This window comes from Castor canadensis, chromosome 14 (assembly GCF_047511655.1).
Source record: "Castor canadensis chromosome 14, mCasCan1.hap1v2, whole genome shotgun sequence".
NCBI lineage: Eukaryota > Metazoa > Chordata > Mammalia > Rodentia > Castoridae > Castor > Castor canadensis.
Window position 1 is genome coordinate 22,018,678 of NC_133399.1, and position 23,981 is coordinate 22,042,658.

At 51.5% G+C, this 23,981-nt stretch overlaps 1 protein-coding gene and 1 non-coding gene across 3 annotated transcripts in view; both read left to right on the forward strand.

Moving 5' to 3' along the window:
- Positions 1-23,981, forward strand: part of Cacna1a (calcium voltage-gated channel subunit alpha1 A) — a 189,767-nt gene that overhangs the window by 131,751 nt on the left and 34,035 nt on the right. For both annotated transcript variants that reach the window (XM_074053975.1, XM_074053974.1), the window contains exons 21-30: positions 701-833; positions 2,076-2,205; positions 4,190-4,249; positions 4,842-4,948; positions 12,478-12,577; positions 14,722-14,882; positions 15,980-16,117; positions 16,880-17,081; positions 18,794-18,958; positions 20,807-20,917. In XM_074053975.1, coding sequence (XP_073910076.1) covers positions 701-833; positions 2,076-2,205; positions 4,190-4,249; positions 4,842-4,948; positions 12,478-12,577; positions 14,722-14,882; positions 15,980-16,117; positions 16,880-17,081; positions 18,794-18,958; positions 20,807-20,917 — 1,307 coding nt within the window. The remainder of the gene's footprint in view (positions 1-700; positions 834-2,075; positions 2,206-4,189; positions 4,250-4,841; positions 4,949-12,477; positions 12,578-14,721; positions 14,883-15,979; positions 16,118-16,879; positions 17,082-18,793; positions 18,959-20,806; positions 20,918-23,981) is intronic.
- Trnaa-agc (transfer RNA alanine (anticodon AGC)) lies at positions 17,749-17,821 on the forward strand. Its single transcript has one exon. It is a non-coding gene; the product is annotated as a tRNA-Ala (tRNA).

Here is a 23,981-nt window from a genome sequence, read left to right on the forward strand (position 1 = left end):
GCCAGCCTGTGTTACATAGCGAAACCCTGTCTTGAAAATAACATCAGTAATAACGGTGTGCTTGTTTATTTATATCCAAAATGTTGACATTTCAACATGTTAATTCCATTCTTTTTAAAGGCAGCTTGATTTAAGGATCCAACCGAGCTGGCATCAGTGGCTCACACCTGTAATCCCAGCTACTTGGGAGGCTGAGATCAGGCGGATCACAGTTGGAGGCCAGTCAGGCAAATAGTTCTTGAGACCACCATCTCCAAAATAACCTGAACAAAATGGCTTGGAGGTGTGGCTCAAGCAGTAGAGCACCTGCTTTGTGAGCTCAAAGTCCTGAGTTCAAACCCCAGTGCCACCAAATAAAAATTAAAAAACAATTCCAGCCAAGTCAAGGCTGGTGGTTGGAAGCACGGATTCTGGGATCCAGGCTGCCCAGGTTCACATATCATCTCTCTCTTGCCAGCTGTGTAACCTTGAGCAAATCACTTAACTTCTCTGTGCCTCAGTTTCCTCAGCCATCAACTGAGGATTCTAAAGGCACAGCCTCACAGGGTCATGTGAGGATCAAGTGACGCTGTATTGCCTGGTGTGCAGTTGATGCTTCTGTATGCATCACCTGCTTATCACTGGCTCTGGATGTGGACAGGAGACCCAAGACTTGTGGGAAAGGATGGAGGAAGCCCCATGCCCATTTTTGTCCCAACAGTGAACAAAAATGCCAACCCGGACCCACCACCAGAAAAAGAGGAAGAGAAGAAGGAGGAGGATGACTCTGGGGAGGACGGCCCCAAGCCCATGCCCCCCTACAGCTCCATGTTCATCCTGTCCACCACCAACCCGTGAGTGTGGTCCACTCATTGTCATAAGTATCAGATCTATACTGGAATAGAAAGGGCAGCCCTTTGAAAAAGCTTCCTGTGTACTGCACAACCTGCACTACCATCCATGGCAGCCCCAGCCCGAGATCTCCTAACAGCTACACCACAAGGGTGTGGGTTCTGGACAAATGGCTGCAGTATTCCACAGCCTTCTGTCTTGAGCCTCCTTCAGGGGGATAGGTCATTTGGGGGAGAAATGTGTCACATAGATGTCATCTTGGCTTACAGGTGGTTTCAGGATTGCATTTTTCAAAAGGGTATTTTTCAAAACCGTGATTTCCCAAAATGCTTCTTGACATCAAACAAGCTGGGAAGAAGCTGATTTCTATCACCTGCCTCTCAGACACTCACCCTGCACATTTAATTTTTTATCTAGTTGACTTTTCTCCCTTACTAAAGAAACACTGAGCCAGGTGTGATGGTGCATGCCTACAATCCCAGTTATTTGAGAGATGCAGGTAGGAAGATCATCGTCTGAGGCTAGCCCCAAGCAGAATCACCAGACCCTTATCAAAAAAATAAACTAAGAGCAAAAAGGAATGGGATGTAGTTCAAGTGGTAGAGCACCTGCCTAGCAAGTGCGAAGCCCTGAGTTCAAACCCCAGTTCCACCAAAAATAAAAATAATAATAAATAAATCTATTCAACCCATAGGTAGCCAGTGTTGTTTGACCCTAGAATATTTTATGTGTGAAAAATCTTTTCATCTCTGCTGGGTACCAGTGGCTCACACCTATAATCCTAGCTACTTGGGACACTGAGATTTGGAGGATCGCAGCTCGAGGCCAGCAAATAGTTCTGGAAATCCCACCTCCACAATAACCAGAGCAAAATGGCTGGTGGTGTGGCTTAAATGGTAGAGTTCCTGCTTTGCAGATGTGAAGGCCTGAGTTCAAATTTCAGTTCCAAAAAACCTTGTTGTCTCCGATGGAAGCAAAGAAAAAATTTCTTCAACCCAGCTTGGAACTTGTGATGTTCCAAGAGAGTTGTGTGTACAAGGCAGGCACTCAGATACACAGGCCTTGGAGAGTGTCTCTCCTAGCTGTGCTCGGACCCCTGCCTGCCTTTTTGGGGCTCCAGGGAGACCCCAACTGAAGGAGCAGGACGATCTGCGGATGTGCAGCCCTGGAAGCTGGAGGGTTGCACAGTGCTAGTGGCACGAGACCCTGGAGGAGAACCGGTGGTCTCACCTCTGTCCCCGCAGCCTTCGCCGCCTGTGTCATTACATCTTGAACCTGCGCTACTTCGAGATGTGCATCCTCCTGGTGATTGCCATGAGCAGCATCGCCCTGGCAGCCGAGGACCCTGTGCAGCCCAATGCACCCCGGAACAACGTGAGTGCCCACACCAGAAAGCACATCGTGGGGGGCAGGGCGGGGAACACCCTGCATAGTGTGCTGGGGAACGGTGGCCCAGAGTGGTGGAGGCAGAAGACCACCAGACTCCCTGATGGGGAGGGAGGCCAGCAGGTGTGGAGGTCGTGCACACTGTGGATGGGATGTGGAGCTCTGCCCAGCTTCTCACAGGTGGCCCGGGAAAGCTGGCCTCATGCTATTCCACATGGAAGACAGTGGTTCCACTCAGGCATGCAGTCTGTGCTTTTAGCTTACTTCAACTCGCAGTCCTCCACCTCAGTCTCCTGAGTGCTGGGATTACAAGTGTGAGGCACCATAACCAGCTCCACTTTTAGTTTTTTGGGCAGCAAAATTTGCCTCAGGCTCTTACTGTGACATCTTATTAGCCCTCACAGCTCCCCTCCAGAGTCCCCCATTGAACCTATGGGGAAACTGAGGCTCGGGGAGTGGGGGGGCTAAGGGGCTACAAGTGTACTGTCCATGGTCACACAGCCAAGTAAAAACTCTCTTTCCCACAGCTCCCACTGTTTCTTTCAACTGTCTGCATTTATTGAGCGCCCGCTGTTCTCTGGGCTGGGCCCATAGCCTCTCCTGAGTCCTGGGAATGAGCACACACCATGTCCTCACATCACTAAGATGGGGAAATTGAGGCACTGCCTGTAGGCAACTGGGCAGAGATCTCCCTGAGCACCTGGCAGAGGTGGACTGGTGTAGTCTCCTCCTCCCTCCCTTCCCTGGCACTCGCTCCCAGACCAGAGCAAAGGTGCATCTTGCACTGGGCACCCTGGCTAAGTGGGTTAGGAGCCTGGCAGGGCCAGCGTGTGCTGTCCACATACCTTCCTTGTACATCTGCGGGGTCCCTGGCAGAGACACAGTCATTTAGCAAACCAGGATTTTTTTTGGGGGGGCGGGGGGCGTTGGTTTGGTTTGATTTTGAGACAGGGCTCTCCCTATAGCCCAAGCTGGCCTCCAACTCATGACCCCCCTGCCTCCACTTCCCAGTGCTGGGATTTCAGCCTTGTGCTACCATGCCCAGCACAACAAACATTTCTTGAGTACCTATTGTATATAGCCTGCTCCTGAATGATGAGCTAGAGATGCTACAGCAGGGACATGCCTATCCTTGTGGGGCTGAGAAAACTTATTATCAATTTTTTTTTTGCAGTTCTTGGGATGGAAGTGAGGGCCTTGTACATGCTAGCAAGTGCTCTACCACAAGTCACATACACATGCCCAAGGTGGAATTTTAAAAGTGGTGGCCAAAAAGGCCTCACTGGGAAAGTGATACTTGAGCCAACTCACAGAGGAGGAGTGATGGGGAACCAGACAGGATCTATAGAGAGCATTCCAGGTTCTAGGACCGGCCCATGCAAAGGCCCTGTGGTGGAAATCTGGCCTGTGGGCCAGGAGGAGGAGGGAGGTGCCTGGCTCAGGTGCTTGCGGGCACCTCTTGGTGGCCATACTCGGTAATTATCTGTCCTTCAAGATGGACTTCACCCCTCTGGGCTTGAGCTGAACAGTACTAACCCACCCATATCTTCCCCCCTGGGGTCACCCCAGAGGTGGAGAGGGACAAGGACAAAAAAATGCTCATCCAGGCTCCAGAAACAACTGGATCCTGGCCAGGGGTGAGATAGTGGGGTGGGGAAATGGGGACTCCACCCTCCACCCACCCAGGGGAGACCAGCAAGCAGCAGGATTACTGCCCCCCCCACCGCTTTCCTGTAGCAATTTGTTAGGATTTGGTGCCACCTACTGGACGGCTTCATTCACAACCTACAAATCTAGTAGAGGCAAAGGCCTCTAGTGCAGTGCATACCCTGCCCAACCGTGCCACTGGGTTGAAGTGCTGCTGCTTGGGAACTTTCCCACGGGGCCACACCCCAGGGGGCTATTGCTAGGTTTGCAGGGGGTTCTGCTGGAGCAAGCCAGTGAGCCAGTGCCCCTTTTTTGTCCCTTGAAGGTGCTGCGATATTTTGACTACGTTTTCACAGGCGTGTTTACATTTGAGATGGTGATCAAGGTGAGTGCAGGGATGGAGGGACCCTGGGCGCATGAGGAGGGGAGAGCCAAGGGAAGGATGGCAGCAGGAGGTGACTACACAGACATAAAACTTGAGGACCAAAGAAGGATTTGACTTTTACCCCAAGGGAAGGGAGAGCCATAGAGGGTTCTGAGCAGGGGAAGGATCTGGCTCTGGCCTTCCCAGGAGCCCTCTGGTAGTTGTGGGCATTGATGGCCCTGGTCCCAGTTGGCTGTGATGCATGCTGACCTGCACTGTGGCAAGGACAGGGTGAGAAGTGGACAGGTATCTTGGAAGGTCAGGAGGCAGAGGTCTGAGCATAGGTCGCCAGCATGGGGGTTCAGACGGGGGAGTCCTGGGAGGATTGGGCTTAAGAGCCTGCAAATCAGAGTTTCCCTACTTTAGTCAGGAGGGGCCGTCTCCCACGCAGGGTCTCCTGTTCTTCCCCAGGTCCCGCCCTGCAGGTGGGGACACATGGCTCCTGCCTCTCCTCCACTCCTGCCTCTCCTTTCCCTACGGTAGGCAGGTGGGTGTCCTGCCTACCCTGAACAAGTGGGTGGAGGTGCCTGAGCACTGTCTTCTCCCCCCACAGATGATCGACCTGGGGCTCGTCCTGCATCAGGGCGCCTACTTCCGTGACCTCTGGAACATTCTTGACTTCATAGTGGTCAGTGGGGCTTTGGTGGCCTTTGCCTTCACGTAAGTCTTCCCTCGAGTACCCCTTTCCCTGGTCCAGGGCCACCCACTGGGTCAGGGGATGGATTCCCAGGGTGCAGAGATGGGAAGTGCAGGGTCCGGAGTGGTGGGGCACTGGCATGCCGCCAGGAAGAGCTGCAGCTGGCTTTGTGCATGACATCAACTGGAGGAAGGAGGGAGCCATCCCCACCTCTGCCTCCTCACACAGCAAAGGGCCGCGGTGCTCGCCAGCCTCTTGCTGGGCTGCTTCTGTAGACTAGATTCACACACATCTCATCCCCTTCCCTCCAGAGCTCCGTTCCCCTCCCCGGCCGCTGTCTCTTTGGGCACCCCTAAAAAGACAGTCAGAAAGTGAATGTGCGTCAGAATCCTCACCCCCTGTGTGTGGAGGCCCTGTAGTGTGGGCCTGGTGACTTTCTTGTGGATCTTCCTCTTCTCCTGACTATCCTAGGAGACTCTGCCTCTACAAGGTCACCCCAGTTGTATGTGGCACTTTTCAAGGCAGTGCCCAGTGGCTGAGCAGCCATTTCGAGATGGCACTGTGGGGCTTAGGAGCCATTCCAAAATGGCCCCCAAGTTATAGGTAGCCATTTTGGGATGGTGTCCAAGAGCTGAGTAGCCATTCCAGAATGGTCATGGAGTTCTAGGCATCCATTCTAATGTGACATCCTAGGTCTTAGTACCCATGCCAGGATGATGCCTAAGTTCTGGGCAGCCATTCCAAAACGGCACCCAAGTTCCGAATGACCATTCCAAAATGGCACCCAGGTTCTAGACAGCTATTTCAAGATGGTGCCCGAGAGCTAAGCAGCCATTCCAAAATGGCACCTGAGTTCTGACACTCAAGTTTCATGTGGCCCTTCCATTAGGTTTAATCAAAATGGAACCTGAGTTCTGAGTAGCCATTCCAATAGGGTGGCCAAGTTCTAGACAACCATTCCAAGATGGTGTTTAAGAGATAAGTAGCCATTTGAAGATGGCACCCAAGTTCTGAATGGCCATCCCAAAGTGGCACCCAGGTTCTGGACAGCTAGTTCAAGATAGTGCCCAGTGGCATCCAAGTTTTAGATAACCATTTCAGGATGATGTCCAAAGACTGAGCAGCCATTCCAAGATGGCACCCTGGGATTTACAAGGAGTAAGGCATTCCTGGGGGACCATTCCAAGATGGCACCCAAGGGCTGAGCAGCCATTAGCCTTTGGGGCCCTAGTAGCTTCCTCCTGTTGTAGACATTTGGGGCTGGTTGAAAAGGTCTGCTAAGCTCCTCATCTAAAATCTAGTCCCGGGGACCTGGCTGTGCCCATCATAGTGGGTCATTCCTGGGCAGGAGGTCTTACAGGGCTCCTGACCCATCTTACCCCATAGTTAGGCATCAGGGTGGGGGCGGAGGGGCTTCGTCCCTGCTGCCTTCTGGTCAGATATCGAGGGGCCCTGATTCATGTCCCTGAACCAACAACCAGGGCTTGGTTTGTGAGGAGGGCCAAGTCAGTGGCCATTTCTAATTGAAGGGAAAGTAGGCCGCCATTGCTCTGTTGTCTGGGAGTACAGTGAGGTCGAGCTGTGTAGAAGCACAAGAGCCTCTGGCGCCTTGGGGCTCAGAGTGGGGAGGCCAAGCCTCTGTCTCTGCACCTCCCACCCTCTCTTCTCTGTCCTTCTGCCTCCTTTCTCTTCCCTCTCTCTCCCTCTTTCCTTTTTACTCCTTGTGCTGCAGATGACAGAACCCAGGGACTTGAATAAGTTAGGCAAGGACTTGAATAAGTTGACTATGAGAGAACCAGAAGAGGAAATTACAAAAATCTCAGTAATAACCATAACCAGGAGGTTTGCTACGTTATCATCAGGATGTTAGGTAACAAATAAGTTCTTTAAACGCACAGCAAATTAGGGGAGAAAGGTTGCTGTAGATAAGGAGAGCAAGCATGATCCAGCACTGGGAGGCTGAGAAGGAGGATCAGGAGCTCCAGGCCAGCTTGGACCACAGAGTCCATTTACATATATACACATAAGACAAATAGTCTATGTTCTTAATATGTAAAAAACAGTTGCAAATCAATAAGAAACACCAAACCTCAGTAGATAGTGAACATGAGGCTGAAATGATCATTCTATGGAGATAACCTAAGCCTTTCTCCATCCCTTTCTCTGTCTCTCACACTGTCTCCTCTCTCACTAGTTTCTCTCCTTTCTCCCTTTTCTCCCTCTCTCTCTCTGTCTCTCTCTTTCTATCTCACTCTCTCTCTCCTTCTTTCCTCTCACTCAAAAATTTATAGCTCCCTGTTGTCTCTCTGTGTCCACCTCCCCCTTTCCCTCTTCCCCACGCCCCACTCCAGCAGTCCTGTGTCTTTGGGTCTCACCATTGGCCTCACCCTGGGCGTGTGTCATTCATCGGTCTGGCATCGGGATGGGATGCGTCCCCAGCATCTGGTCAGGGTTGGTGTTCAAACCCAGGCCAAGCCCAGGACAAAGGCTTAGGTGGGACCTACCTGCCTTTCCTGGGCCTTCTGGAGCAGGTTCTTCCCGGCAGACCTTGCCACTCCCAGGGCTCAGGAGATACACAATGTTCCATTTGTCAGTTATGCCCTTAGTGGTGGGTTTGGCCCTCCATGGGTCCTCTGAGCTGCAGCACTGCACAGCTCAGATCCATTCTCCATTTGCTTTTCTCCCACACCTGTGTGAGAGCCATCACTTCAAAAGACCCAGAAGCCAGTCCATCAACCACAGACCCTTTGCCATATGGGCCCGCACTTAAAACAGGCTGTTCGTGGCTTATCCGAAGTCACCATGAGCCGTTTTGCAGTGGCAGGAATGGAACCCAGGGCCTCCCCCATCCTGGCCAAGTGCCCACCCCTGAGCTGCATGCCCAGCCCTGAACTTGAGCTCCTAAACTCTTCTCGTAAACTTGCTGTGGCCATGAAGCTGCCTGTGCAGCTTTGTGCATTCCAGTTTGAATGTTCTCTTATTTTTAGTTACCAGGCAAGGAAAGGTGGGTACAGGGATGTCAGGCCACCCCGGGAGCCTCACAGGGTCATTTCAGTCCTTATGTATCAAGACTTGGGAGGTGGGAGATTTTGCTGGGAGCATCCTGCAACAGGCTGGAAGCTCTCACATGAGATTTTCAGATCTTATAGCTCTTGTCAGCTCCTCTGACAGAGGAGCCTGTGAGACCCCATCCCCGCCATGCCCTCCCCACCTCACTCAATGTCCACAATACCCTGAGACTTTTCCCTAAGGGCAGGACTGCAGCCCATCCCAGCTTGATCAAGCCATTCCTCCACAGCCAAAAGCCAAACTTCCAGAAATAAATAAATAAAAACATAGGAGGAGCCATTAAGCTAAAACTTTCCCCCAAAAAAAGTTTCAGAATCTGGCCAGGTACTGGGGGCTCATACCTGTAATCCTGCTTACTTGGGAGGTTGAGATTGGGAGGATTGCAGTTTGAGGCCAGCCCAGGCAGCTAGTTCACTGCAAGACCTTATCTCCAAAACAACCAGAGGAGAATGGACTGGAGATATGGTTCACATGCTAGAGCACCTGCTTTACAAGTGTGAAGCCCTGAGTTCAAACTCTAGTCCCACCAAAAAAAATAGTTTTGGAACCCTCCCCTGGCCCAGATTTCTAATCTTTTATGCCTGAGGTGTAGAGCATCACACTGGGGTGCTCTGAGGACCTCATCCTGCTCTTTTCTGCTCACAGACAAGGTAGAGAGCCCCAACAAGTCATAGATTAAAATTACAGTTTTAGGGAAAGATCCCCTCCACCTGTAATCCAAGATACTTAGGAGGCAGAGATCAGGAGGACTGCAGTTCAAGGCTAGGCCAGGCAAAAAGTTAACAAGACCCCATTTCAGTTTACAAGCTAGACACTGTGGTGTATATCTGTAATCCCAGCTATGCAGGAGGCAGATGGGAAGATTGTGAGGCTGGGCAGAAGTGTGAGATCCTGTCTGAAAAATAACTAAGGCAAAAAGGGTTGGCAGAGTGGCTCAAGTGGTAGAAAGCCTCCCTAGCAAGCACAAGGTACGAGACTCTGATTTCAAACCTCAGGCCCCAGGGTTGTGGCTCACCAGAGGTCAGAGAGGAGACAGCTGCCAGCCACCAGCCTGAAGGAGCACAGGGAGCAGAATGACATTGTTGGCCCAGCCAGCTGGGTTCTTTGTGGCCCTGGAGGGCCCAGGAGTCTCAAGGAAGGGGACAGCGGGGGCAAGGGGAAGGTTGTTCCTTTCTTGTCAGAAGGAATCTAGCTGTCACAGCCTTTGAGGGTGAGAAAGGATCCCATGTCTCTACTAGGAGAACAGTGTCTCTCTGGTCCCCCAGGGGATGTGTTGAAGCTCTCCCAACCGTCCACCCCTCCTCACCCCACCCAGATACCTGTGCGTGTGTGCACACGCATGTGTCCTCCATTCACTGTGTTCCATACCCGTGCAGTCATTGTTAACGCGCCATTCCACCAGCCGTCATCCTGGGTATCACGCTCTGTGCCCATGCATCAGGGCAGCCAGCTGGCATCTCCCAACAGCTGGCGGATCCTGATCCTCCCCTTACTGCCAAGAGTTCATCTGGCGCTGCTGTTTCTCCCCAAGGCAGGACCACAGCCTGGCACAGCTGGCAGAGTGCCTTGATCCAGCCACTCCTGCATCCTTGGAAACCACATTTCCAGGAAGCCAGATGGGGAGCCCTGAATTGGCCACTTTGTTACCCCCAGCCCCTCAAGGGTGTTGTTTTTGTTGTGTGGTGAAAGGAAAAGATTAGAATAGAATACAAGATTATGCACCTGGGTTTGAATCTCAGCCTGCCACTTTCTAGCTGTGTGTCCTTAGGAGAGTCACTGGGCCTTTTTGGGTGTCAGCTTCCTCATGTGGAAAATGGTGCCGTGTCCATGCAGGCAAATGCAGGACCATTCACGAGACTCACACACTACACTTGACACCAGCAGATGAGGCAAAAATCAAGGTCATCAGAAACTCCATCAGTCATCCCTAAAGCAGCATTGCAGAAGTCCAGAGATGAACAGTCAGAACCACTGATTGTGCCTTCAGGAGACGAGGCTAGGGTGTGAAGGAATGGGAAGATTTATAGGCATTGAAAGTACTCTAGGTTTTTGTTTTTAAAAGAATCCATCAGGTACAGTGGTGCCCATCTGTAGTCCCAACTACTCAGGAGGCTGAGGCAGAAGGCTGGCTTGAGTCCAGTTCAAGGACAGTTTGGGCCACATGGGGAGACCCCATTTAAAGAAAAAAAAAAAAGGCTACAATCCCAGCTTCTCAGGAGACACAGATCAGGAGGAAGAAGGTTCAAGGTTAATCTGGACAGAAGCTTGTGAGAGCCCATCTCAGTGAATGAGCTGCGAGCAGTGGCATGTACCTACCATCCCTGCTGCTGGGACACGCAGTCAGGAGGATTATAGCCCAAGGCCGGTCCTGAGTGTAAATACAAGACCCTACCTGAGAAATAACTAAAGCAAGAAGGACTGGAAGAGGGCTGGTGGAGTGGCTAAGTGGTAGAATGCCTGCCTAGCAATCATGAGACCCTGAGTTCAAACCCCGGTACTGCAGAAAGAAAAAAAAAAAAAGATCCCTTTTGAGGGTGGGGGGGAGGGGGAGAAATGACCCAAACAATGTATGCACATGTGAATAAAAGAATAAAAAAAATGTTAAAAAAAAATAAAAAGAGACTGGAAGAGTGGCTCAAGTAGTAGAGAGTCTGCTTAGCAAGTACAGGGCCCTGAGTTCAAACCCCAATACTGGAAAAATGAAAAAAAGCCAAGACAATGGTGCCAGTTATGGAGCATCCAAACACCACCAGCCATTTCACAGATGAGGATCCCAGCAGGCAGAAGCAGAGTTCAAACCCAGGTCCTTCCCTCCACAGCTCGAGCCTCCCAGAACCAGAAGTTCTGACGAGCAGCAATTCCTGCAGTCTTGTCAGTGTCATTGAGTGGCAGATCGCCTTTAGTAGATGCCAGCTCTCGGGCTCTCCTGCTTTTAGGGCTTCAGCGTCTAAAACTGGGGTTGTTAGACGCTGGGGCCCTGGCTGGTGGGGAGGACGGATGGATGGGGAGGTTTGTCAGGTGGAAAGATAAACAATGGGCCAGAACCATGAGGCTGCCAGCCCCAGGCTGTCCAAGTGCCCTGTGAGACCCGGGGTGTGGGGGTGCACGTGTGTCCGTGCGTGTTCTGTGTTCTCTCTCTGAGGCCGCTTACGATATGTCTCTACCTCCGACGCCACGTGACCAGGAGCAGCACACGGTAAAATCTCTCTCTCTCTCTCTCATTCTGCATTCTACATTCTGTCTCTCACTCTCTGTGTACTTCACAGCTGTGTTGGTTCTGGGCCTCTTTTCTGTGGCCTTGTGTTCTTGCTTCTGTCCTGTCAGAACTCCCTCCCCCAGGGAACAAAGGGGTCCCAAGGTCTTGTGACCAACACCTGCCACGGTGACTCCACTCATTTCTTACAGAAAACACATAGGGCATCGTGCCTCTTCCCCAAGATCCAGGTTCAACTGAGCCCAAGAACTGGGGCGGGCAGTTATCAGAGCAATGAAGGTCACCAGTCCCCCACAAAGGAGATGCATTGACTATGTAGGCAGTGGGAACTGGGTTGGGAAAGGGGAAAGGGGTCACCACCCCGGGAGGGGCCCACTCTGTGCAAAGAGGTTGGCAGCTCTCATTTTTCCAGCCAGGCATGGAACATGCCTGTAATCCCAGCACTTGGGAGGCTGAAACAGGAGGATCTGAATTTGAGGCCAGTCTGGACTCCATAGTGAGACAGGCAGTGGAAACAAGTTGGGAAATGGGTGATCTGTTATCTAAGACACTGACCTGCTGGGGATGGGACAGGGACAGAGGACAGGCACTGGTTTCTGGCTTGGGTAGCTGGGGCAGGGGGTGTTCATCTCGATGCCTCCAGTTGCCGTCCTCTTCCAGAGCCTGGGTGATGGTTGGCCAAGGGTATCCTGGAATCCTGAGGTCTGATCTGCTAAGCTCAGGACCCCCAGATCCCAGATGAACCTCTCTGTACTTAGACACTCTTGGAAGTGAGGCCCAAGCCAGGGGTGAGCAATGCGGGCTTCTGAGTTCAAGCCCAGCATTGAACAGCACCAACTTGGGCATTTCCTGTCCTGGGGGCTTGGGGAAGACAGAGGGCAGAACCCCACTCACCTTGGTTCTCAGGCCCACGGGAACGGGGCTGTCTTCAAAGAGCTCTGGAGATAGCCGTGCTCCCAGACCACAGGCTTGCTGAAACCATTGTGAGAACTAGGGACAGGGCAGCTCCCTTGAGCTGGGTGTCAGGGCTATCCTGTGCGTCCACTTGGGCAAGCTCATGGCAGAGGGCCGTTGAGAAACCCTGAGACAAGAAATTTAAAAGTGCTGTCTGCTGCTGGCTCCTGAGCCCAAACTGGACCAGTTGTCACCAGGCTTGTCCCAAACCCCTAGACCCAGAAAGCAGGGTCACTTGGAGCCGCGGGCCCCCACACCTCCCAGCCTCACCTCCACCCCTGTCTTCCCTTCTCCCCACCCTGACGCCCTCCACAGTGGCAATAGCAAAGGGAAGGACATCAACACCATTAAGTCTCTCCGCGTCCTCCGTGTGCTGCGACCCCTAAAAACCATCAAGCGGTTGCCAAAGCTCAAGGTGAGATGGGGTGTTGGGGAAGGGTAGCAGGCTGGGCACGTTGGCTAGGGGTGGCGGCACATGCCTGTAATCCCAGCGCCGAGGAGGCAGAGGCAGGAGGATTGGGAGGTCCATGCCAGCCTGGACTACACATATAGTGAGTTCCAGATGATGTAGGCTACGAGATCCCATCTCAAAAACAAAACCAAAATATAATTGAAGCAGTTGCCTTTGTATATAGAGAGAGTTCCGGTTACAAGTTTGCAGCAGGTGGCAGTAAAATGTGTCTACGGTGGTGATTTTCCGTTAGATGAAATGTGTCACAGTAAGGATGGTGTCAGGAAATTCACATGAAGGCCTGGTGTGGATACAGCAGGGCTTAGCCTTAACATGGAAGGCAGGGACCAAGGGTTCTGGTCCCAGGGAAGCCGTAACTTGTTATCTACGGATTCTGGGCTGTGGCATCTCCTGCTCTGAAAGAGACTGGGCCAACTTTCCCCAAAAGCTGCTCTTCAGAGAGAAGGAGGGAGGGAGGCAGGCTCTAGCATTTGAGCCCTCTTCAATTTTTTGCTTCACCTGAAGGCCACCTGTATTTTCTTAATGTTTCTTTACATCAGGTCATTTGGGTTTTTACTTAAGTGAACTTATTTTAAGAAGAAATGCTATTCCAGTTTCCTCAGTGGAATGACCAGATCTCAACTGAGAACAGAGGTCAGCTTAAATACAAGATGCTATTACTACAGTGTAGCCAGAGAGGGCTTTGAGCTGGACATCTGCTCTTCCTCCGCTAGAAAGTGACAGGCGATGCAGCAGGGCCACCGCTAAGCAGGGCCCTGCTTCACTCCAAAGGTCCAAGGCCGCGGGACAGGGTGGCTAGCATTGGGCTCCAGTGTCTTCTAAGATCATCTGTGATGTTCCCTTTGGGAGAAAGCGACTCTCCAGGTGTTGGAAATGTTAAATGAGAATTGACCAGGGGCTGGGAGCTCCAGTGACTCAAGCAGTAGAGTGCCTGCATAGCAAGCACGAGGCCCTGGGTTCAAATCCCAGTACTGTACATGCGCCCACGTGGAAGCCTAACTCTGAAATACATGCAGTTCCTGCAGCATTGAGTTACTTTCCTGTCACCATTTTGGAAATCATTCTGAAAACACCCAGGGCAATCCAGGATCCCCAGTGCCGTAAGGGCAGAGCTGCAGTCAGTGGCGTGGGGACATTCCAAGCCAGGACCCCACACACACCTCTGGGGAGGATGAAAGGATTCCATGTGTCAGGCTTGCCCTGTACAGTTGAACAGGTTGTGCACCACTCAAGAACAAATGTTGAAGAAGGTGCTGGTGACATTGTAGCCTTTGTATGTCTTACCCCATGCACAGTCATCACAAATCCAGGGAGCCCTCCCTCACCCCAGCTGCTCAGCAAGCAAAAGGGAGAGACCACAAGTCCAGCTGTTGGGGCGGGGGCGGCACACACAATTACCCAGCAGTAGCATCTCCAGTGGGGGTCTTTCCTTTCCTCCTGAAGAGGCTCAGAGAAGGGACTCCGGCTCTCAGGAGTTGAGATCTACGGGTGTTAGATGCACCAAAACCCAAGGTTAGCTAGGCACACACCTGTAATCCCAGCACAAGGGAGGCTGAGACAAAAGTGTTATGAGTTCAACCGAGGACAGCCCAGGCTATACAATGAGACCCTGCCTCAAAAAAAAAAAAATGATTCCAATTCCAGCCCTAATTTCTCAGGTTGAGCCAGGTGGCCCTGCTTGAATGACATACCTCATGACCTCATCTATCACATAGGAACTACAATGACAGCATGATCATTAGTTCCAGGACCCCATCTGATACCAAAATCGCAGCCACTCAGGGTCCTTGTATAAAATATGACAGTATTGCGGAGACCCTGCACACGCCCTCCCAGAACCATTTTAAGGTGACTTAAAATACCTGACACAGTGTAGGCGCCACACACAGCAGGTGCAGTTTTTCCCATCTGTGGTTGGTTGAGCCCGTGGACATGGGGCCCGCAGGATGCATCCCACAGACGCAAATTGCCCTGTAGATGTGGCCACCCCCATGGACGAGGGTCTCATGGACGCGGGCATTGGGGGCGGCTGTCCCTTGGAGTCCCGGCTGCGGGGCTGTGCCAGGCCTCACGTTGTGCCCCCGCAGGCGGTGTTTGACTGCGTGGTGAACTCGCTCAAGAACGTCTTCAACATCCTCATCGTCTACATGCTGTTCATGTTCATCTTCGCCGTGGTGGCCGTGCAGCTATTCAAGGGCAAGTTCTTCCACTGCACCGACGAGTCCAAGGAGTTCGAGAAGGACTGCCGGTGAGCCCCACACCGTGCCGCCCAGCCTTGGGAATGACTCCACTGTAACTGGCTCAGATCCATCCGGAACAGGAAGAAAACAGCTTTGGAATTTGAGTCACATAAACCCCTGTCCCCATCACCACGGGGCTGGTTGTAAGCTGATGGCTAACATTTCACCTGGAGCCTTTGTCACACAGGGGACGTTAATTCATGTCCACGGTCCCCCTTTTGAAACCTTTATGGGCAGATATGTTATGACGTTTGGAATATAAGCCGGGTATGGTGGTACGTACTGTAATCCCAGCACTTGAGAGGCTGAGGCCAGCCTGGGCTACATAGTGAGACACTGATTCAACAAAGCAAAGGCCAGGCACCAGTACATCATTCCTGGAATCCCAGCTACTTGGGAGGCTGAGATTGGAAGGATAGAGGTTCTAGACCAGCCTGAGCATGTAGTTTACAAGACCTCATCTCAACAGAAGCTGAGCGAGGGCACACACCTATCTGCCCAGTGACTGTGAGAAGCATGAAATAGGATCAGGCTGCAGGCTGGCCTGAGCAGAAAGCAAGAGCTTATCTCTAGAATAACCAAGTAAAAAGAGCTTGAGTGGCTCTAGTGTCAGAGCACCTGCCTAGCAAGTGCAAGACCCTGAGTTCAAACCCCACTGCCTCCAGAAAACGAAAAAGAGTGACCCCAACACTTGGGTTGGATCAGCTAAGCCTTGTTTCATACCACAAAAAGAGCATTGGCCACTTCTTACGGCCTGATGAGTCCAGAGATGAAATGTCCCTTGGGTGTCTTTCCCTGTCCCTTATCTGTCCCCCACCCACAGGCCTGAGGCTTTCACCCTAGCATGGGAAGGTTTCAGGTTGGAAGAGGGTGCTGTGCTCTGAGTCGCCGCTCCCAATGGCCGTGTCCTCCAGGTGGTTTGAGCCCAGCTTAATGTGCATGAGACTCCCACAGGAGGCAGGGGATCCATGATGGCCTGCTTCCTGAGTTGAGGGAGGCCACATAAGTTTCACATCCCTCTTCTCTCTCCTCCTGTGTCTCATGGCCAAAGACCAGTGCCTGAGCCACTGCCCCATCAACTCACAGCCCACACCCTTTGTGACAGGGGCAAGTACCTCCTGTATGAGAAGAACGAGGTCAAGGCCCGGGATCGGGAGTGGAAGAAGTACGAGTTCCATTATGACAATGTGCTGTGGGCGCTTCTCACCCTCTTCACAGTGTCCACGGGAGAAGGCTGGCCACAGTAAGTGTATGATGAGGAGTCCCCAGGGCGGGGTCAGGGCTGGAGAAGCAGGAGAATGGAGGGTTGGCTCCCGGCTCCCCCAGAACCTTGCTAAGTGCCCAAGAGATTGTCGCCAGGACAGGACAGCAGCTTCAGGGTTGGGGTGGAGCTCAGTGGCACAGAGCTTGCCCAGCATGGATGAAGCCCTGGGTACCACCAAAAAATAATGATAATAAAATTAAAAAACAGCAAATACAGCCATGGTGGTGAATGCCTGTAATCTCAGGATGTGCAGAGCTGCTGTGCACATCCACACTCCCAGGTGTATCCCTATTGCACCTCCTAGCACCCATTACCACCTCTGCTTTAAGAAAAAAACCCTACACTAAGATGTAGGTTTAGTGGCTCAAGTGGTAGAGTGCGTGCCAAGCAAGCATGAGTCCCTGAGTTCATGAGTCATGAGTTCAAACCCCAGTACCACCACCAAAGAAAAAAAAACCCACACTAAGAAGTGTCTGCCTCCCATGAGTCCCTGTTCACTCCCATCCATCACCATAAACTTGGTTTCAAATCCCAGCATGGCCAGTTCTTGAATGGAACAAGTTTCAGTGACTGAACTTCAGTTTCCTTGTGTGCAGAATGGAGCCAGTCACCACCTCCCTGAGAGGTCGCTGGACTTAACAAACCCCAGTACTTAGCAGTAGAGCTGACTGTTTTCACTTGTTTTGTATTTCTTCTTCCTGTTTCCCTTGTTCTGTCCCTCTGCCCGCCCTCCTCTCGCAGGGTCCTGAAGCACTCGGTGGATGCCACCTTTGAGAACCAGGGCCCAAGCCCTGGCTACCGCATGGAAATGTCCATCTTCTATGTCGTCTACTTCGTGGTCTTCCCCTTTTTCTTCGTCAACATCTTTGTGGCTTTGATTATCATCACCTTCCAGGAACAGGGGGACAAGATGATGGAGGAGTATAGCCTGGAGAAAAACGAGGTACCATGCACCCCACGTTCACACACACGCACAACCAGGAACTGACTTCTGGGGCAATCTGGGAACAGAACAGCAGAGTACAGTTTGCAGAACACCCTCTCTGTGGTGTCCAGAGAAGAAAACATCAGCCATCTGGTGTGTGTAGCAGTCAGTTCAGACCATGTTGTGCTGCAGTAACAAACAGCCCCACATTGTCACAAAATGACTGGTTTCACTTTCTTCACTCACTTAAACTTACTCACTTAGTACTCTTTTGAAATTTAAGGGGAGGGTCACCTCTTCTCCATGAGATCTTTATTCCTGGTTCCAGGCCAATGTAAAAACCTTAGTCTGAGATGTTTTATGGTATAGTGACAGCATGATGAACAGAGGTCTAGCTTTTGAGGCTTGTCCCTAGGTGGCACACATCAATTCTGATCACATTTTCATTAGCACAGCAAGTCACACATCCCTGTGTGATGTCACTGGGGCAAGGAAGTGTAATCTCCCTAAGGGACAGGAAACGAATATTTAGGAATGGAAAACTCAGTCCACCTAGCCAGGCATGGTGGTACATGTTTATACTTCTTGCACTTGGGAGGCTGAGACAGGAGGATGGTGAGGGCAAAGCCATCCTGGCTACATAGTAAGATCCAATCCTGTCTCAAAAAAATAAAAAATCCAGGCTGGTGGAGTGGCTCAAGTGGTAGAGCGCCTGCCTAGCAAGCATGAGGCCCTGAGTTCAAACCCCAGTACCACCAAAAAAAAAAAGAAAAAATCCAACCCACCAGATAGTCCAGATGTGGCCCTTTGCCCTTCTAGAATTGTCAGACCTGGGTGCAAAGTCTAAGTCACATCCTTCCTCGGAGCCATTGACCCTGAGGCACAAGGATGATTCCTCTCCCTTCGCGTCTCTGTCCCTCCCTCTCCTCCTCTCCACCCACCCAAAAGAAAAAGAGCAGGAAGGAGGCGAGAGGATCGTAGTCCAAGACCAGCTCCAGGCAAGAACAGGAGACCCTACCTGAAAAATAACTAAAGCAAAATGGGCTGAAGCCGTGGCTTAAGTGGTAGAGCCACTGCAAGACCCTGAGTTCAAACCCCAGTACTGCCAAAAAAAACAAAAGGAAAGGAAAGGAAAGCAAGACACTCAATAAGATAAAATAGTCAGAATTCAGAGTCAGACTTTAGTTTAAATTCCGATCTGGCACTCTTTTTTTTTTTTTCTTTTTTTTTTTTTTTGTGATAGTGGGGTTTGAACTCAGGGCATTCACCTTCAGCCACTCCACCAGCCCGTTTTTATGATGGGTATTTTCAAGACAGGGTCTCCTGAACTATTTGCCTGAGTTGGCTTTGAACCTTGATCCTCATGATCTCTGCCTCCCAAGTAGCTGGGATTACAGGCGTGAACCACCGGCCCCAGCTGATCTAGCACTCAGGGCTGTGCCATCTCAAGCCAGTGGCTCAACCTCTCCGAGCCTCTGTTCCCCTCTTCTGCAAAGTGGGGTGCAAGATAAACGTTTGCTAAGAGGATTCCGTGAGGTGACAAAGGAGATGTCTGCTCAGGCTCGCAGATGGCGACTTCTCAAGGAGCTGTAGCTCCTGGGAGAGGAAAGCTGTCTTCCTGAGGACTTCGTCCTCGCCCATGCCAGGGCTGTAGCATCAATGGGCTGGGGGTTGGAGGGTGGGGGAGGGGTCCTCTGTGTGTGGCTCACGCGCTGGCCTCCCTCCCACAGAGGGCCTGCATCGACTTCGCCATCAGTGCCAAGCCACTGACCCGGCACATGCCACAGAACAAGCAGAGCTTCCAGTACCGCATGTGGCAGTTCGTGGTGTCCCCACCCTTCGAGTACACCATCATGGCCATGATCGCCCTCAACACCATTGTGCTCATGATGAAGGTGAGTGCAAGACCCTCCCTCCACTCCTGTAGCCCCTCCTGCCTCGACGCTCTTCCCACCACTGTGCCTGACCAGCTGCCCCTGCACAAGGCTTCCTCCCTGACCTCCCCAGGCTCTGCGGCATCCTGCTGAACAGCTCACGGGCAGTGACATCTCTGTTGGTTGCACCATAGGCATCCCCGCCAGCCTTTGTGCTCCAGGCAGCCAGAGACCTGACCCCATAAGTTCAGCAAGGTCCTGGTTCAGAGGGGACAAGAAGCCCTCTATGAGTGTCTGATGGATAGATGGATGAAATGAGGGACGGGGACAGGAGGACTTTCGGAGCCTCTGGGCCATGGAGCCTCACCATGGTGAAACCTCAGAACCTTTGAGCTGTGAGGTTTGGAGTCTTGGATTCAAATTCAGCACTGCCATTTAACTCACTGTCCCACCTTACCAAGTGCCTAGTGACTCACTGTGGTCTCACTTTCCCTGTCATTAAAATGGGGAGTCGGGGGGACTGAATGAGAAAGCTCATATGATCTCAGCACCTTCGTGGCATTTCAGAATTGCTCCACAAAGTCAGCAGCTCTTCAGCCAGACTCAGTAGTGCACACCAAAATCCCAGCATGTCCTCAAGTTTGACCAAGCAAGGTTCTTAGGTTTCACTAGTGATAATTCTCTAATATCCACATTCACATGTTCCTGATTGTCCCTAAAATGTCTTTTCTACCTAGTTGTCCTTTGAGCCAAGATCTGAATAGCTGCATGGAGCCTCGAGCTTTTATTTAAGTCTCTGCCCTACCCACACCTTTTATTTCTCGATGCCACCGACTTTTTGGGAAAACCAGGTGAACTGAGCTCAGACTATGTCACTTCTGTGCTGTGCTTGTTGTGGGACATTATTATTGCCTTCTCCAGCTGTCATATTCCCTGTAATCTCTGTTTTAGCCTATTTTTCTGTTACTATAATGCAATACCTGAAACAGACTCACTTGTAAAGAAAAGAGGTTTCCTAAGTTTACGCATTGGGAGACTGACAGGCTGGTGCAGGCTCCAGCAGGGCCCGTAACAAATGGCATGGAGAGGAGCACTGAGGAAGGTTTACCGTCCCTTCTAAGGACTCACCCCCAATAACCTAGCGTCCTACAACCAGGCTCCAGCTCTTAAAGGCCCCACCTCTCAATCCTACCACCCTGAAGTGGGCCTTTGAAGGACACACTGGACCATCTCCAAATCAGAGAACTGGCAGCTAGGTCTGTAGGTTGATTCAGCTCTGATTAAATCACTTATTGAAATGGAGGTGTGGCTCAAGTAGTAGAGCAGAGCGCCTGCTTTATGAGGCGCAAATAATAATATTGCCAGAATATTTCCTACAGAATGAGCACAGCAGTGACCTTTGGGGTTGGTTATTGACTGGGAAGTGATGCACGGAGTTTCTTGGATACTGGAAATGTATTAAACCTTGACCTAAGGAGTGGTCTCATGAGACAGGTCAGTAAGAATTAGAGCAGGTGTGCTTCTTGTACATTATACATTAACTTAAAAAAGAAAGGTGTAAGGCAGGCGTGGTGGTGCACATCTGTAATCCCAGCACTCAGGAAACAGAGGCAGAAGAATCATGAGTTCAAGGCCAGTCTGGGCTACATAGCAAGACTCTCTCTCAAAACAAACAAAATAAGATATCCCCAAGCCCATGAAGACCTGGGATTTTCAAAGCTTTTCCTCTGAAAACAATGTTGCACCATCCTTGTCTGAGGCCCAGGTCAGCCACGTGCCCGAGTCCTGCACGGGGAAGATAGCCATGAAACTGTCTTCCCAGTCCCCACCAAATCACTTACTGCCACTGCCCTCCCCTTCCTTCTCTAGTTCTATGGCGCCTCTGTGGCCTATGAGAATGCTCTGAGGGTGTTCAACATCGTCTTCACCTCCCTCTTCTCTCTGGAGTGTGTGCTCAAAGTCATGGCTTTTGGGATTCTGGTAAGTATATAGTGGGGCTACTGTTGTGGGCTGGGAGGAAGCCTATGGGGCACAGGAGCTGGGTAAGGTCTCCGCACTGGGCCCCAAGACCCCTTTCCCCAGTGATGGCCTGAGCATCCTGCCCATGGCCACAAGCCCTACTTAGGCACCTGCGCATGCCAAGTAATGCCTATGAGACCAGGCTGTCATTGTATGCCAGGTGCAGGTAGATCAGAACACTGATCCTCTGCCCTAGAGGTAAGGGCACTAAGAGGCCCTTATCAGAGGCTCTGAGTCCATGATACTCAAACTGTAGTGGCTGGCATGGTGGTGCACACCTGCAATCCCAGCACTCAGGAGGCTGAGGCCCGAGGATCGTGAGCTCCAAGACAGCCTGGGCTGTGCCGTGAGACCCTGTGCCAAAACAAAAACAAACAAAAAAACCTTTTAACCACAGTTCACAGGAAGACATACATTTTATAATTGAGCCCAACATTGCAGACATGAAATGAAATAGTGGTATCCAAAATGAAATTTTGTACCCAACAAATGAGTTGTTAGGTATAATCAGTCCCCAGCCTTACTGTACACTGTGTATTCTGATACGGTCTTTCCTCGTCAGTTCTGTTTCTTTTCCTTTTAAATGCATTTCATGATAGACTAGCTTGATTTTTATCTCCGTTAGTGCATTAGTCTCAACCTGATGCCCTTCAACCCCCAGGAGCTCCAGGGATGGGGTGGGTGGGGGATGTGACATTAGGTGGGAAAGAATTTCATCTTCATTTTTCACCGCTGAGCTTGAGCATTATCTTGACGGCAAATGTGTTAGCTGTTAGTTCGTCAGAATACCTGAGATAATTAACTTTTTAGGAAGAAAAGTTTATTTTGGTTCATGGTCCAGAGGTTTCAGTCTGTGGTCACTTGGCCCTGTTGCTTGGAGCCTGTGGTGAGGCAGAGCATCATGGTGGGAGCAGGTGCTGAAGGAAGCTGCTCCCCTCATCTCAGAGGAAGAAGCTGGGTTCACAATATTCCCTTCAGGGTCACACCCCCAGTGACCTAACTTCCTCCCGTGAGGCCCCACCTCTTAAGGTTCCACCACCTTAGTCACAGACTGGGGCAAGGCTTTTAATGTGACATTGGGGCACCTTTCAGATCCAAGTTATAGAATGGATGACTGTGTTTAGTCACCTCTTGGACATCCTCAGGGAGTGGCCAAGCTGAACTTGAGTCATATCTGTTCTCTTGATGGCTGGTCTAGTCCATGTCCCTGAAGGGAATGACCTGTAGTCACCTGGCTCTCAGGAGATTGGGTCCTCACCTTGGCACCCAGCGGTGCCCGTGAGCAGGAGGGCCTGTTTCAGCTGAGCCCTTCTAAGCACCAAATACTATAACCCATGTGTCAGCAAAACTGTCCTTGGGACCACCTCCCGGATAAGTTCCTTGCACTTGATCCTTGTCTCGGGCTCTGCTTCTGAAGAGTTCCAAAGGAAGCCTGCTGTGGAGTGGCACCCCCCAAATTTATGTTTGTGTTTGAGACAAAGTCTTGCTAGGCAGCCCAGGCTGGCCTACAACTCACAGTCTTCCTGCCTCAGCCTCCCAAGTGCTAGGATTACAGGGTTGAGCCACCATGCCTGGTCCACATTTGTACTTTCACGAGTATCCCTAGGGGCCTCTTTAAGGTACAACCAGACAGACCTGTTGATACTGTGCTTAGCACCTGTCAGTTGAAGAAGACATTCTGCCATTGGCATGGGAGCACCAACTCAGCCTTCTGGTCTTGGGGACGCCACCTATGGGCAGTGTAACTCAGGATGAATCACGGAACACGTGCAAGGAAGAACTCGGCTCCCTGTGCACCCATACCTGGGTTCAAATCCTGCCTCAGCCCCTTTCTAGCTGTGCAGCCTCTACCGAGTCATTTAGTCTCCTTGCTTTCAAGGGCACATCCACAAAATGGGAGCCCGGCTTCCCAGGGCTGAGAGCATTGGGACATCCCAAGTTGGTCCTCCACTAGCAATGTGATTCTTCTTCCCCTGCCTATCCTGCAGGAGTCTACACTGAGCTTTCCTTTCCACCTAAGAGAATGCCCACAGTCTTCCTGTGCTGCTCAGGCTAGAGACAGAAGGGAACCTTTCAGCTCTGGGGCATGAGAACTGTAGACACCTAGGACATTGTCTGAGCTCCTCGGAAGCACAGCCCAGAGCCCAGCAAGGACAGGAGGGGCTGAGGGACAAGGGCGGAACTAGCCAGCAAAGGGTGCTCAAGAAGCCCGTTACCTCCAGGAGCGGCTCCGGTGGGGACCTTCAGGTGGCAGCAGAGAGCACGCATCTTGTTGGAGTCCCATTCCAGGGTGGGCAGAGTAGTCGTCCCCGGCTCCCTGTCAGTCAAAGGCCACTCCCAGCACAGAGTCACAACGGTGTATACTAAGGTTTGAGGGACACGAGTGGCGCGGTGGACACCTGCCAAGAGACCGGAAGTGCCAATGGAGCTGAATTCCATTTGGGCAATTGTAAGACAGCCTCCATGTGCTGAGCACCTACTGTGTACCAGGCTCCATGCCCAGGGACTCACATTCACTGTCTGACTGCTGTCCTTTCCCCGCCTTCCAGGACCCTGTGCCCAGGCAAGGTCCAGCTCTGGACCTCTGTGAGGTACAGATGGGCCTGAGTCTTCGCCTGCTTTCGTGGGGACTCTGAGGCCTGTGTTGGCCATGGGACCCACTGAACCCATTCCTGCTTGGAATGGACCTAGTTAGAGCAAAGGTCCCCCCCCAGAGCCTGGAGTATCACCATTTCAGTTCTGGGTTAAGGAGAGCAGGGGACTCCTGGGAACTTGGATTGGAGCTGTTTACCAAACAGTATTGGGTATTTCTGTGTTTTAACAAGACAGCTGTACGTCTGTGTCTCTCATAGCCAGCACCCAGCCCAGGGATGTATCAGTCAGGTCACATCATGTTAAGCTGCAGTAACAAGCATCTCAGTAGCTTCTGTCAGCAGAGGTTTTCTTTATACTCTGCAGAGGGGCTTTTGATCTCCAGGTTATTTAGGGGCCCAGGCTTACAGAGAATCGCTGTCTGGAATGCTGC